Source organism: Aulonocara stuartgranti (genome assembly GCF_965226115.1).
Source record: "Aulonocara stuartgranti genome assembly, chromosome: 23".
In the NCBI taxonomy this organism is placed as follows: domain Eukaryota; kingdom Metazoa; phylum Chordata; class Actinopteri; order Cichliformes; family Cichlidae; genus Aulonocara; species Aulonocara stuartgranti.
In genome coordinates, this window is record NC_138958.1 from 16,633,918 (window position 1) to 16,650,439 (window position 16,522).

The 16,522-nt window shown below is 38.4% G+C and overlaps 1 protein-coding gene across 7 annotated transcripts in view; it reads right to left on the reverse strand.

Moving 5' to 3' along the window:
- Positions 1-11,801: 11,801 nt before the first annotated feature.
- Positions 11,802-16,522, reverse strand: part of nlgn1 (neuroligin 1) — a 344,764-nt gene continuing 340,043 nt past the window's right edge. For all 7 annotated transcript variants that reach the window (XM_082524408.1, XM_082524410.1, XM_082524409.1 and 4 more), the window contains one exon: positions 11,802-15,622. In XM_082524408.1, coding sequence (XP_082380534.1) covers positions 15,023-15,622 — 600 coding nt within the window. In that variant the 3' untranslated portion in view covers positions 11,802-15,022. The remainder of the gene's footprint in view (positions 15,623-16,522) is intronic.

The window sequence follows — 16,522 nt, forward strand, 5'->3', positions numbered from 1 at the left end:
CCTTTGTAACTGTCTGCCCTTTCATGATTGCCTTCGGCTGTGTTTTCACTTATGTCTCTTTCTCTTTGTAATCTCCCAATCACATGCGAGTGTACACGTAGTCCCATTTTGCCTTTGTTCTCAAACAAGGCTTCTATTTATACTTACGTTTGTGTTCCTAATTTTCTGGATTTCTCTTCAGTTTTACTTTATGCCCAGTTTAGTTTTGATCACCATGTGCTCCTGGTTTTAGTTTTCTCTTCAGATTAAGTTTTATGTCCAGTTTAATTTTATTTTTTTGGACTGTAGTTTCTGCCAAATTAGTCCATTTTTGAGTCGTCTGCTCTGCCTCTGCATGTCATACCTATCAAATTTTATGAGAAAATCAAGTTGATAAAAGGTTTTCCTTTAATCTGAAAAAATTATTTCCCTGTAAAAAACAAAGCAGCACTGACTAATTGTGAATATAACATGACTACGATAATTGCCTTTAAATAAAATGCTGCTCTTTATCCCATACATGACTCTCAGTGCACAATGAAAAGCTCCATCTTTCTTAAATCTTGACTATATCATGCATCTCCCCGTGACGCTCCCATCAGCTCTTGTCGCCTATCATACCTCCTTTACCTTCCTCTTTGAGGACTTCCTCTCCCTTTCTGTTTTTGTGTATCCCATCTATCATTACCATCTTCTCCCTTTTTCTTTTTTGCCTTCCCCTTACGGGTGACTTGTGTCAAGGCTGAAAAAGATAGTATGTACCTTGCCTATCTGGTCCTGTGGGAGAATTTGTATGTGATGCTGACAGTGGTTGACGGACAAGGATGGCTGGACATCCAAAACCTGAGAGGCAAGAAGTGCTCTCTGGAAAAGACAGAAAGCATATTGACAGCACTGATGCCGCAGATCCTTAAGCATTTTTTATTTATCTAAATATAAAAATATATTTAGGAAAAACAGTCATCATATATTATATATTTTTGTCTTTTAAAGCATTTCACCGACTTGTTGCTGCCATTAAGTTTTGTATATACACAAATTCTCCCACAGGACAATTTTAATTTTTTAACTTATTCTGCGAGCTAATCAGCCTCTGTCACATCTGTCTCAGTGCTCTTCTGTAATCTTGCTTTTCAGACTCTCATTGAGGCATCTACCTCATCCTGGCCAGATAAAGTCTTGTCCAAGTGTCAACCTGCCTCGGCACCAGTGTCTAGATTCCAGAGGGTCCTGTCCCACTTCCTACCATTGTTGGACTCCTCTCTGCTGTTTAGTTTCATCAGTCTTGTCACCAAAAATCTAATAGAGTATATATACCAATAATGCATGCAAAGTTCCTTTAAATGACATGAACTGATGTTCTGCACTGATGTTCAGCATCTTGGCCATTCTGCGTTGTAATATGGAATAACCTTATTCATGCAATAAGCTTAGAGAAAATACACCTATAATCAGATTTTGTTGTGTTGAAAGTGTACTTTTCAGAACATATTGATTTACATATTGCATTTCAGTGGGTTCCTAGCTTCTTTTTAAATAAGTCAAAACGATATAATAGAAATATTCTAGTATGGCAGAGTTTATAATTAAACAACACTTGCATAAGTGTGTACTCAGTGGTCTAGCTTTTTTCTTTTCTCTTTTGTAACCAATGTGTCTGATCACAGTCTCACACACTTTAAAATCACTAAGGACTTTCAGTCTTGTTTGAACTCCAGAAACAATTTTAGCATGGCTGAAGCCTTGATGACTAAAGCATTTCCTATAAGGCAGAACTTCACAGCAGACAGGGTCACTCATACTCAGGAATCACAAACCCTGTCATTGTTCAGTAAAAAAACAAAAACAATTTGACTGTCTTAAGAGAAAAATGGTGATAATATAAAAAGGCCTTTTAGAGAATTTTCAGTGTGTGCTGCTTTTTTGTTGCCCTGGTAAGCTGTTTATCATGCACGTCAGCCTCAGGATTAATGCTTTCATTTGAGACTCTGATAAAGGAGTATTGATTTTGTTTAATCACACTCTGGATATGAGAAATCCATTGTGAAACATAAAATGTCCCAGTGAACTATTGATCTTTGCTTTGGGTCAAAAAGCAGCTAAGATCTGATAGGCAAGTTAAATATTTGACGCCAGCACAGCAGAAGTTGGGAAACACTGACAAACATAATTCTGCTATTGCACTCTAGTAAAAAACACAATTTGCATGATGTGAAACATGACTTTGGGAGGTAAGTTAGAAAAAATGAATTTAGCTCACCCAGAAAAATACCTGTGATCCATCTCTTGCCTTTCCTCAAACTGAGGTATCACCAACTTGTAATAGTTGCTGCAATGACATACAGTTGCTCCTATTTAGTGGTACTGTGCTCCCAGCTCATTGCTGCCACCATTGGTCCCAAACTGAAGCGGCACATTTTCATGCTATGCTTTCTAAAACATATATTGAATACAGAAAATCATTACTGCTATCTTTATTATACTATTTACTTTTTTGGTGTTTATGTGTCAAAACACTCTAAGAGAAGTCCTTGACAAAGCCAGAGGTAACAACTATTGTCTTACCATTGCAACAGGCAGTTATTTATAAAGCTACAGCTACAAGAGTCAAGTGTACTGGGATGTCCATGAGGAAAATACATCTTTGGAATAGAACAGAATGTCTTTATTTGTCTTTGTTAGTGTACGATGAAATCTGGAGTATCTCCCTGCAAGGTGCATACAGTTAAGACAAGAAAATATGGATTTAAAAATATGTGAACTTAACAGTATGAGTTAAAACTCACATACACCACACATGGGCTATATGAGCTAGAGTTCAGTACTTTGATGGCATTTGGACACAGCAGCTTTTCTGTGGTTCTACACCTTCCAGAGAGCAGCAGAGTGAAAAGGTGGTGGCCAGAAAGACTAGAGTCCTTGATGATCTTTGCAACTCCACATGGTGATGACCGTGTTCTGTAGGACTGCTTGAGTGAATGTAGCTGACTGGTGGTGGTCCTCTGTGTTGATTTGATGAGTCTCTGAAGAGCTTTCTTGTCAGTCTCAGTGCAGCTGGCACACCACACCAAGATGCCATGGTGAACAGGTCTGCAGCTCAGATCAGAAAACAGGGTGGGAATGGCAGGTCCTCAATGGGTGGTCAACTGGTAGGATTAGAGCTCGCAAATTTGTTGTCATGAAAGACACAATACCATACTGGCAGTCAGGCCATTTAATCACCAAGGCAACATAAACTTGACAAACTGGGCAAAGCGGGAACCTGCACGAGGGCTCGAGCAAACAGATGCCCAAAAGTCAGTCTGTGTCAGTTTTTGTGCTAATAAAGAGCAACTTTTGTTTTTCAATTTTATAATTGGTAACACTATGGCACAAAACCTGAGGGGGTTATCACAAGCCTTGCATCACTCCATTAGGACAATTTCCTAAGCTGGGTTGTCTGACCACATCAGAAATCAAACGTGATTTGAATGGACACACTTTCTGACAGAATGATAAGCCAGCACATCTAGAGAGAATATAGGTCAGGGTTTTGATGGAATGAACCAAGAGTAATTAATTAAAAATGGGGGAATCAGTGTATCTAATCAAGGAGACATTGTCTCTCATAGTCTTGGGGCATGCATGGATTGGGCATTGTTGCCTGCAATGTGCATGATTCCAACCCCTTCCCATTGCCCTGCTGGCCTCTGCTAACACTGCCCTTAGCCATCCAGATGATCTGGGCAGAATTAAAGCAAGAATTACACTGTTGAGTAACTCCCTGAAAAACTCCTCTAGGAATTGGAACAAAAGTATACAAAACTAATACCCCTTGTATTATTCAAGGTGCAGTATATCTATGCATACCACAAGTGTCTAACAGCTTACTGTTTGTGGTGCAGATTTGTTAAATTAGCGTTACTCTGGACAGTTCCAACTTTCTTCACCTCCAGAGAGACAACGGGAACAGGCTGACTGCCAGATCTCATTAAGTTCAAAGATATTCAGACGGACAGGCTGAACGAAGCTTCAGATCCTCTCAGATTTAATTTGTTTGGTTCAATCAGTGCAGGCTGATCGCTTGTAGACATAAGATGAAACATGAGAGAAATACTTCATCCGTTGGTGTTGACAGCACCTCATTTCTAACTTAGACAATATGGGCCTGTATTTGCTTGCGATTGTGATCAAGTAAAATGAAACAAAATGTGTTAATTGTTTTCAATATGCTGGAATTTTAATTTGTTAACAGGGCTGTCACTGGTTAGCTTCCCTTGTTTTAAGTGTTAAACTTAAATTTGCATCTGCTCACTTCATAGCTGAAACAGCAGTCACATTTTTGACTTTCACTCGTGTACACTTGAAATAGAATACTGGCTGAGTAAGGACTCAAACCTGACGAACAGATGTTAGTAATATAAAAGTGTTTGATCATTAAACTTGTAAACACAACACAGATCGAGTCCGTTGTATGTGTGCATGTATGTTTTGTTATTTCTATTTTGTTTTTATTTTTTTGCAAAATGAGCTCTTTGAGAAGAAGCTGGGCCTAGAACAAGAGAAAGACAGTGCATTGATTATAATTGCCTTACCTGAAGGTAGCATCCAGTGGACCAACTCAAACGATGCAGAAACCCAGCAAATCCCAATTAAAACGAACACAGACATGAACAAAGCTTTTGCTGTGTGTTTTGTCAGGAACAGAACAAAAGAGTGATTAAAGCTGCTTGTTAAGGGGGAAAGTGTGACTCATCTGCCTCAAAGCAGAGCAAATTTTGGATATCTAATAAGTGACTTGGGAATTTCAGTTAATAATTTCACAGTTTTAATCTTCCCATCTGAAATATAAAGGAAAAATTAGTTTGCCGTAATGTATTTCAGCAAGCTTTATGTCTTTTTAGATCGGGAGAATGTCTTTTGGATCTTTTGTGGCCTGAAAGCAGCTTCATTCAAGCAACCTTCCATCTGACTATTACCCATCCAGATAAGTTGTGTATTGCGGTCCTGAAAGCAAGTAAAAAGGAGGTAGTATATGACTATCTGATACTTATATCTTAGTTTTAAAAGAACCCTTTCATGATGCTGGAACCAAACACACAAAAAAGAGGAGAAAATGGAATGAAAACCATCCATTTATTACCTGAAACTAAATACATCTTGACTGCATACTGAAACTGTGACATCACATATTATTATTATTCTGATTATTATTATAGCAATAATAATAGTAATAATAGGCCTATGTTACTAATGATTTCTTTGTTTATTTATTTATTTTGCCGTCATTCACTATTTGTCACAAATTTAATCTGTGTGACTGAGCATAGCTGTCCTCTGGGTTCTCAGTCATGTGGCACAGACAAGTCATGTGACATGGCTGCTTTGGCTCAACCACTAAAAACAAATACTAGAAACAAAAAGTGAATCAGCCAAACATGCACTTTATATAATTATCGGTGAAATCAACACCAACTGAGTGGCTTGTGAGTATTAAAGTAATGATCCAGACGTATCGATTCTCCGGTCCCTGCATCACAAACCACCAGCTCTGTCTAATGAGAAAGTCTGTCATGAGTCCTTTGACCTCTTAATAACAGGCAATAGCACGGACAGAATAAGATATCAATACGATACCTTTTTTTCCCCTTCGCATATCGTCTAGAGCATCACACAATTTAGTGGAGCTCTACTCCATAGGTGCAACATTATGTAACTGTTCTATTTGTGAAACACTGTTAAAGTACACAGCAATTACCCAACTGTTGTGCTGCTCGCGACAATGGCCCTGGGACAACGGCAGCACAGCTAGATCAAACAGTTGTGCTAAATTAAAGAGCGGGTTATCAGACCAGGCAGGAGTGTTTGATGTGCAGAGATGAGATGCATTATTATGGTAAATAAGCCTCCCTTATCAAGCTATTCCTACAGGGCCCTCTGGCTGAGCAGCCCACAGTCGTGTGTGCCCTTGGTCAGACAAATAGATGCACACATACACGCACACACACAACACACAACACACATGACAGGATCAGTGCCTGAGAGCATAAATACATGCTCTGTTGATCCTTTACACTCCACTCCAAACAGCCGCCTGCTCTCCAAATGTCAGTCAGTGTCTGGCATAATTTGTTTCTAATCATTGGCAAAGAGTGAGAAAATGTCACCCTTTTCCAAGGAGGATGAATTTCGATTGATTTCCAATTAGCACTAAACAAAATGCCAGTTTGCTTTTTTTTTTTCTTGGTCTGCGTGTGTGAGAGAGAGAGTGCTTGTATTTGTGTGATATTTAAGATCAGAGGAAACTGATAATGCATCACATCAAGCCCTGAGGCGCAAAAGGGTCCCTGAAGTTCTCAGGCTGAGCCCTACAAATACTGTTGTTCTGCTCTTAGCATGCAGAGAACTAAAACGCATAACTAAATTCATCACATATTGGAAAACAATAAAACATTAACCACTAATGAATGATTCAAAATCTCAATTTGTGTTACAGGACGAAATGTGTTTTAACAAAATAAGAGAACAGCAATAAAGGCGAATTAGTTTAATATTCTATTTCGTCCTGTTTTTTATCCTATTCATTTATCCAGTTATTGTTGATCTCATATTTCTATAATGAGCATTTACACATGGGTTACTGCTAGAAAGTTTCTCTCTGTCTGACACATTTTATTGTTTTCCAAGATCTATGACAAAAATCATTCTAAAGAAAGAAAGAGATTTTACTCAGTATCGAATTCTCTTATATTTCAAAATAAAGTAAAATTTAAAAAAAAAGTCAGATGATTTCTTATTGTGTTGCCAATCAAAATGCAAACCTGATCAGAGGGGGCACCTCTGAAACTGCGTCAATGTTACATGTTTCAAAATGAGCCAGGCTGCTTTTAGTGAGAAATTCTGATGAGTTTTGCAGAGTTTAAAGGATTTCTGTAATAGTGTATTTTTTCATTTTGTCACTTTTGAGCCACACTTGTTTATTCAGCTTTAAGTGCTTCTGTGCAAACTTTAAAACTTAGATGAAAATCATCAATAATGTGTAGTAATTTAAAGGTAACAGCCAAGATACATATTCCATATTGCACGTCTTCACCTTTTGCATTTCTACAAACACACCCAACCTATTGTCTGATGGATGGAGTACCATAATGCATAATAACCCACACACAGAGTTCACAAAGAGCATAAACGCATAGAATTCATGAAAAAAAAAAGTGCGGTAGAAGAAACTCTTTAATTTTGTTGTCACATTTTTTTGCCCATTTCAACAAAAGTGACAGATGTTCACCCTCTATCACCGTGTGTACTTCCTGTAAGAACATGGTGAGGTTTTACAGGCACTATTTTTATTTTAATGCATTCTACCTAGGACAAAGCTTGTTCAGCCTTCAGTCACAGAAAACAAATTTAATCACGCCACAAATAAATTGCCAGAGTAATTACTCGCGAGTATGAAGTGATGTGTGCTTCACCAATTAAATTAGTAAACTCAGCAACAGCCACAGAAAATAATAAATGAAGACTCCAGAGGAAAAAAAAACATATCAGCATATTAAAATCATTTATTGTGCTCCAGAAGAGTAATTACTATTTAACCAGAAAGAAAGACAAGTGACAAATAATCTACAATACAAATGCCAGACCTGCTCACATAGTTCCTCCGGTTCACATGACTTTCAAAGAACAAATCCACCTTTAGCTTTCAGACTGCTTGCACAAACCTCTCAGGATGAATCTGAGGTTTAATTGTTGTTTCTGCTGCGCTTTGAGGTCAGAAAATGGCACGTTGCGTTACATTCATTCGCAGTGCTCGTTCCTCTCTGCCCTTGCACTACAGCACAGGCTCACTGTCGACCACGATCTGCGTAGCTTTACACAAGAACAAAAAAAAAAATGAAGCTTCCCCCTAGAACAGGGTTTCACAAGTGTTTGCAGTCCCAAACTGTTTGGATGTATACTCACCCTTCTTGACTGGCTTAATAAAATCTAGTGGTGCTGGGAGTCAAAAGAAATGACCGAAGAAATGCTACCTGGATTGGGTGAAACTTCCCCTTTTGCAAATGGCAGACTAACACCGTCTCACGGTAGCTTGAAAAATAGATGTAAATAATACCTATATGTTACGTATGTAAAGATCAAGACAGCTTCCACTTTAATGTACTAAAGTCCACTCAAGAAAGTAGGAGGATAGTGGCATAACTACAAGAACTTAATCAAAGAGACATTTTTACCATTCTTTTGTTTTATTCTTCTTATACGCTATCGTTTTACTAAAAGTAATTTTCTGGTAGATAAGTCGCATCTGATGGGAGTGTTGCTTCTCTGTCACGATTAAAGCAAAAGTCATCCTGTACAGAAGCGCACAGATCACATTTTTGGGACTATTTCACAAGCTGCCATGAGACTGGGCTAATTGGACACAATTTTTTAAAGGAGGGTGACACCAGATGGGAGTCATTCTCAACTATGGGGCATTCTCAGACTAATATCTCACATCTGCCATTTGAATGTCAACACTCTTACAAATGAGTGCTGCTACAAGCACAAAGCCAATAAATCCAAATTCAAGTCTTATTCAGGACAAGCAAGACATCATATGACACAAAATAAACAGAATATTTAAATATTCAACACAGAAACACAAAATAGGCACAATATAGAATTAAACACTAATGGAAATAATGTTTACAAGGCTGACAAAGGAGCATACTGGTAACTGGAAATGAACAATACCAGCATATGCATTCAAAAGGGGGTGACGGATTTTTGCAGGTCATGTTTAAGATTTTACAACTGTGTGTGGTGTGTGTTTTAGCTGTTGTTGTTTTGAAGATGTGTGTATTTTAGCAAACACACATGTAAAGACCCTCCTGCCCACGCATGCTGCACGTAATCAGTGTGCTCAACCTGCCCGCGACGGCTTTAGAAAATAACAGACTTTTAATAATCTCCTTAAAAAAAAGAGAAATTCAGTTATGAACCAGGTTGAATTAGAAAAGATGGGCGAAAGGTGTATGTTTATGATGTTATGGTACACAGCACTCAAACAAAAGGTATACCCTTTTCCTCATAACTCTGTAATGTTCCACGTAAAACTACCACAGTGTATAAACAGTATAATAACTGCAATTAAATTTGAACTTCCTTCGTATTTAATTTGCTCATTTCACTATCCAATAAAGTTTTATTGTTATTAGTTCTCAGTTTTAAGGCTTAATGTTTCCTCTATCATAGGGCAGGCGTGTGACTTGCCCTAACTTTAAAAAGATGTGTTAAGAGAATATATGTTTATGACATTTCCCACTCTTTAACGTAATCAAAATGCTTCTCATTGGAAAGAGTGTCATTTATGTGTAGCAAAGTCTCAGTGGCACTCTGGGATTGGATATGTAACGTTTAAAAAATGAGTGTCAATTACCCCAGTTTCCTAAAATCAGAAAGGAAGGATTTTTTTCCTTTTTCCTTTTTTCCTTCTTAGCAGTGAATCAAATCAGAAGGGCAACTTGGTTTCTGTAGCTGTTCTGTTGATTGGGGAAATTTATCACCTTGTTTCAGTCATACGTTTCATAATTATATACGTTTCTTAGCCCTAGTCTATTAAAAGCTAGCCCTTTCTTAAAAACACATGTAGTTGTACTTTAGTTGTGAGCTGAGATTTTTCCAACATGAAGAACACAACTCTGAGGTACCCTGTGGAACCTATGACCACTAGAGGTGCTGTTAAGCATCTTTTAAATGATAAAGTCTCAGCACTGCTAGTACCTACCATCATATGTACACAACCGTTTACATTCGTGTCAAGAGCAGGGAGACATGACCTACATTTGTGGCGGCTGCAGGGGTTGGCAATGCTTACTGACAGCTGGACAGGGTAACGCCTGATAAAACTTTACTATTGATACAAGAGAATAACAGCAGGATGGAAAATGCAACATTCACAAAAGTTATTATTTGCAAATGATCTATGAGGTAGGAAATGCATTTGAGATATTCCTTATACCATAAAATTTTTTTTTTAATGGAAACACTAAGAAAGGAATATTTTTCACAGAGCATATTCAACACACAGCTTAAAAGGTGACACGGCTTTAGATGTGGACCATTTCTTACCCAAAGACTGCGAATCTTAATAGAGAAAATGTCACCAGGCAAAACAAGTTAGTTTGCTTTGAAATGCATCAGTCTTCCAGTAAGGTTGCCTTAGTGAAATTTACTGAATCCTTCAATTTTGGTGTTGTTAAGACAATACATGAACAAATCTAGAATACACATTTTGGGTATGTTAAGTGGAGTAGTGTGATATGATTTTGATAGGGTTTTATGCCATCAGTCAAATACCATTTTGTCTTAACTTTGCTCTGTGGTCGGAGAGGTGCTCGGCACAGCATTCTCTTCTTCTGCTACTGTGTATTTTAAATCTTTTTCACATCTTCCTGATTGCAAGGGAAACAGCAGCTAGCTGGTGCTTAAATCAGACTTTCAATTTGTGCATCGCTTTCAAGATTTAATCTTTTAAAGATTTCTAATTCATAATGCCTGCAGTTGTCTTCAGGGAAAGGTCATTCGGTGCTGCAGTTTTCTCACAAATTATGCCAATTTGCTTTCAATTTGCTTTGATAACCATGTTTTTCCACACACAACTGTCAAAATTTTTGCGTCATAACTTTTGCACTGTCCACTTCCTGCTGTGACAAAACAAATTTCCCACGTGTGGGACTAATAAAGGTTATCTTATCTTATCTTATCTTAAAACTGTTAAATGCATTTAATGCATTTGCTTACTTATATATTTCCTGATTGAGTCATTGCGTTTTGCATTTTCCTGCAAAAAGTTTTGCTGTCTTCCTGTCTAGTTTTACATCCTCAAGCAATCTAGCACAACTGCTTTTTCCTTATGAGAAAATTTGGACTATATTTGCATATAGTCACTGCAGAGGCTAAATCTTGTTAGCAACTGCCACTATAAATTAAGTTCAGTGCAGTTTCTAGCAATTTCCATTTATAATTCCAAATATGTCAGGTGCTGACCAACATTTCTCTCATTTTTTTTCACGCTACAGTTGATTTACATTTTTCAACTATCATCAATCAGACAATTGGATGCATGGCAAGTTATTAATTAGGATTCATCCCTGGCTGTCACCCACTTAGCATGGCCTTGCAATTGCTTGACTATTTACCCATCAGTGCAATTATATGTTTAATTCAGTGGGTGGCCCTGCCTTTGCCCCTTTGTCATTTCTCTGGAGAGCAACGTTTGAATTTGGCAAGTGCTAGCTATATACGATCTCAACCTCTGTGATATTTTCATGTAGAGTTGTAATTGCTCGTTCTCAGTGCCTTTCATCCTACTGCTAATGCTGCAGTTTTGCAAACTTTAAAAGGGAAATGTTTTTTGGGATGCTTTGTAAAGCAATATGACTAAAATGCAGAATGATTTGTCATATTACGTGGATTTATGTAAAATGCAATCCTAAAATGTGATGGAAAGTCATGTAAGCTGTGGTTCCACCAGACAAAAGACAAAACTACATAGTGCTTTTTGTCTTTTGAGATGGCTGTTTTGGAACGGGTTGACCACTGGATACTTGTTGTGAGTTAGCTAAGAGATTTTAAAGATTGAACACTGGATCCCAATTAATCATAGGATATGATCTTCCACAGCATGTGCGGAAGATTGATCATAGAAAGTGACATTTCTTTGTTGCAACTGCATGTTTGGGTGCACTGTATACTTACATAGATGCAGTAGGCATGCAGAGGGTCATTTCTAGTCAACGGGGATTGTAAATTCAATGGTTTAAGTGTCATATAAAAGTATCAAATGTTCACTGTAACAAAAAAAAAAAAAATCAAAACACAACACAAACAAAAAAATTAACAGATAAAAATCTTATTTTGTTTTTGCCATGTTTGTAGCGAAAAAAGTGAACAAGTGTAGTGCTCCACTGGATTTACATCATGAAACACATTGTTTTGGTATTCAAATGCGAGAAAACAGTAATAAACCAATATAAACAAAGGAAAACAGATTTTGTTTGTCTTGCTTGGACTCACGTTGTGCAATCTGACCTACCCCATGTGACTCTTTGCACATTTTAAATTAGTAACCTACATAATAGGAATTACTTTGTTGCTGATGCGCATATTCAGGCACAAATGTTCCTAAATCCCTGCACAGCCAACGTCATCATTTAATTTTCTTTCAAGAGTCCTTTCCACATCTAGTGAAGTGCATTTGAGCAATTGGGTTACAAAAACAAGGTCATGTTGCTTTTTATATGGGTCTAATAAATCTTGAGTTCAAGTAGAGGGTTTTCCTATATAAAACATTTTGTGTGGGGAAACAAAATACTTGGAAAGCCCAGGTGTAATTTCTTATCACATGGTTGTGTATGAGATTGTTTATACATATTATCGGTATTAAAGTATGAAAGCTTTTGATTTGTCGATACAGTGCCAACAAAACTACAGAGCAGATTTTCCCCAGATTCTGAAATTCCCACGAGGATGATGTGTGATAATAACCTTGGAATCTTTCTTCTGTTTCAATCCCAGATCAAGCACTGGCTGTTCATTTCATCCAGAGAAACAATCTGGAGCCAACAGATAAAATTAGTTTATTCAATTTAAATCGTATTCCAAAAAGCAACATTTCCTGTGAGAGACAAGATTTTATCCCCTCATCCAGCTTGTCTGCCACAATGTTACATGGGGTAACAGTAGTCTGCACTCATTATTTTGAATGACTGCACAGTGCCTGTAAGGAAGCCAAAAGGGGCAGGATGAATTCTCACAACAGAGGCCTCTACACATCTACATTTTAGCGAAGGGAAAACAGGGAGAAAAGCGTTTCAGCTTACCAAGTAGCATCTCTGCGCCAGCTTTCACATTTCTATATCCGTGCACAATAGAGTTGCCATCTAGGATATTCATGTCTCTGTCTGCTTTGAAGATCACCACTTTACCCCCACAGTGACTCCAACCTTTTAAGCAACTGGATTCGACTGCACTGTGACTCATTTCTACACCGATGGATAACATCGTTAGCTGCTGAGGCTTCACTGACCTGAAGATGTTAGCAAAGGCAGACAGCATTGTAGTAGATGGTCAACTGAAGACAGTGCGGATGTGAGACGAGCCGCTTTGCTAAACAGCCCAGCTGTCAGCTCAGTATAAAAGATGAGACAGTAGAGAATCCCTGGTAGAAAACGAGTGGGGCTAAAAAAAGAAAAGAAGTAGGTGAAGAGGAGTGACTGTGGGCTTCAGAGCTGCTATGAGAGGCCTTTTTACTTCCTTCACATAATTCAATAATTCCAACGCAATGTGTCTCCTAACACAACCAGCCTTGGCTAATGATCAAAACTAGATGAAATGCGCATAATGGGAATTGGCCTACCGTGACCCTAACTTTTCCTATCATCTTGCCCTTTGACTTGTGTTAGTCATGTGTAGGCATTCATGTTTAAAGAGCTCTACAGTGCCCGATTGGATGAATAAAAAATCTACACGGTCCAGAAATTTACTCTCCCACCATTTTTTTCCCCAGTAGTTTCACCCTCCACCACAGTCAACACACCTCCCAGTTAAAAGTAAAGAAAACCGGGCAATGGAATAAACAGTGCAGGTAATTACTTCTATACGGTATAGTGGTCAAGTAGGTAGAATACCAAAGAACATTGATCTCAACTGAAGGTACAATGAGTTTGATTGATACAGTGTAATGTGATTTAACCACTATCAAAAAGTAGTACCAACACACGGAGTACAAAACTAGTCCTTATATGCCCAGCTCCACTCAAGCTATATCATGTTATGCAAGAAAATTTGAACCATATTTCCAGCCCCTCCCCTTTCTACCCCCGACTCCAGCCCACATCATCCATAACCTGGAATTGTATTTCCCATGGTCCTGCAAGGGTGTGTGTTTTCTTGTAATCCAATCAAGAAATATGTCTGAAATTTCTCCAATGCAAGGGAGAGGGTGAAAATGATTCTTAATAATGACATAATCAGCAGAGCAGCCATCAAGCAGATAAATTGTCATGCGCATCGTGCTAAAATATCCAATTATCCTTTGTCCCCCAGCTCTCTGTGTTGAAGTTGGAAATGCCAGAAAGCCAGTAGGTGGATCCCCACTTCCTACTGGTTCAGTTCTACTGGCAGGTTTGCAGTATGGATGCCCCTCTGAAAAGAGGAGAGCTTAAACAGCCTCGGTGCTTAGTGTACAGATCTAGATATGTAAATAGGTTCTATACAATAAAATTGTTCCCAATCCTCAAAAATAAATGGATGAAAAGTATTTGCAAGATTTTTTTCTCCTCAAAATGGTTCTGTTGTGCATACAGGATTTCTTTTTCTTGAAGTTTTCAGTCTTTCCTTTGCTCTTTTCAACAATTGTTTTTTTTCTTTTTTACCTTATCTTACATAGCCTCCATTTATGATGTCAAGACATGCCTAAATTGGTTTGCATGGCATCTACATTGTGCCCCACAGAGTAATCTCTAGCGTGATGCCGAAGGAAAACAACGCGCTTTCTTTCTTTTACAAAGAGCTCCCTTCTTCTCACCTCCAAGGTGTGTCTGATGCTCTCTTCTGTATCCAGATAATACTCTCAAGCAGTCATTTGTCAAAAGATCCCGAAGGCCATATCTATTGCTAGAAAGAGAAAGTATTTTTACTGTACCTTGTTTTGCTGCAATATCAGAACAAAAATAATAACAATAAAAAAACATCCTCCTCTTTGTTTTAGCTTTAGAGGTTGTTTATCTTCAGCTCTTTATATGTATTTTTGTCTTGTCTTAAATTTTTGTACAAAAAGATAATTATTCTTTTTTCCCTGGTCCAAACCCTCAGAAACTCTTGACTATATTTCCTCAGGTATTAACAGGGTGTCGTACAGTCCCAGTGTAATTCCATGGGTTTCTGGCAACTCCAGGATGGCATTTCATCTCATGACATACTTGTGTTTGTCAGAAAGTTGGCCTTCAGTCTCTGCTGCGTCAGCGGCATTAGCTTTAGCCTCAGCCATCAGAGTCCCGCCTGCATGGGTGCATCCACAGGGCTATACTCGGGTGGTGGAGTGTGAGTGTGGGTGCGGGTGGGGCAGGGTGTTGTTCTGGCCACTGCTGGGGAAGGTATTGAAAGAGTGGAGTGAGGTGAGCCCTCCCATGGTGCTGGGGATCATGGTTATGGTGTTTGGTGTCATGAGCGGGATGTCATCTGGTGAGCGCCTCATGGCCAGAGTATAGTCCGGTGGGCAGGCAGTCCTCAGAACCACGTCATGCGGGTGCAGGGAGTCGCCAACCCCCCTGCAATCTCGGTCCAGGTCTGAGTGCTGCTTCATCTGTAGAGACATGATTTCCTCCTCTTGAGTATGGGCAAGGTCATTTGCGGCACTCCGCTGGGGGCTGCAGCGTCTATGAACATCGTGCCGGCGCTTGTCCTTTTTGTAGTAAAGTGCAGCAAAAGCCAGGATATTAAGGAAAAGCAGGGATGCTCCCACAGCAATGGTTACAGATAGTTCAGTGGAGTAGTCACGCTGGTCCACAAGATGTGGTTGGTTGTGACTGTCCTGTGTCTCAGTGGGGAATGGGGTTGGGTTAGGACGTTTGGTCACCAGAACTTTCTTCGGTATTCGATTAGTAGTCTCTGGTGGAGGAATCTGAAGACAAGAAAACCAGTGGTTAATAACTAATTCATCTGATCATGTTCAACTGTATAGTCTAGCTTGTGGTACCACAAAGTTGAAACTACATATTGGATACCCCATGATAGGCTTTCAATGTTATTAGAGCAAAAAAGCATGATTTCATTTGCAATAAATAAATACTTTAATATAGAAAGCAATCCTGCCTTCTCTTTGGTTTTATTGCATTGTCTACCTAGTCCTGCTGAGGTTAGTGCATGTTCTTGCTTTGTTTCACATGTGTCCCCCAAGTTTTTTTCATTACTTCTTGTATTTACATTATATTCCAGCTGGACTTTTGGATTCTACATTTATTTATCTGCTATTAAAGCTCAACTCTTGTTTGTTTATTTGTGTCTCCTGTGGCTTGAATTTCACATCATTCAAAACTTTGCAGTGCACACCAAACTGACATTTCACTCATTTAGCTTCTAAGAGTCACATGACTTTAACAGCATATTTTGAAAGAAAAGGAAAATATTACTTGTTTGACATTTTATAATCCTTTAAGAAAACCCAACTTCATAGCCTTGCAGATTTCCTTCTAGCAGGAAGGTCAAATACAATTTCATTAGATCAATAGTAAATATGCACCTACTTCGATTTGGGGCCTTATTTTTTCAAATTCAGGAGTCAAAATATTTTTCTTCATCATTACATAGTGCTTGTAAGAATGATTGCACTGTCTCTTTAAAGACATCAGATCACTTCTGAGTAGGATGTCAAAAAAAACACAGCCAATTATTTTCAGTTTTAGTGGCCTAAAACTAGCAATTTCTGACAACATTTCTTTATTTTTCACCAGTGAGATTGGCTACTCTCGATTTAAAGCTGAAAGTCAAAGTTTACTTCAACTGTTTGTTTGATTTAAAACAT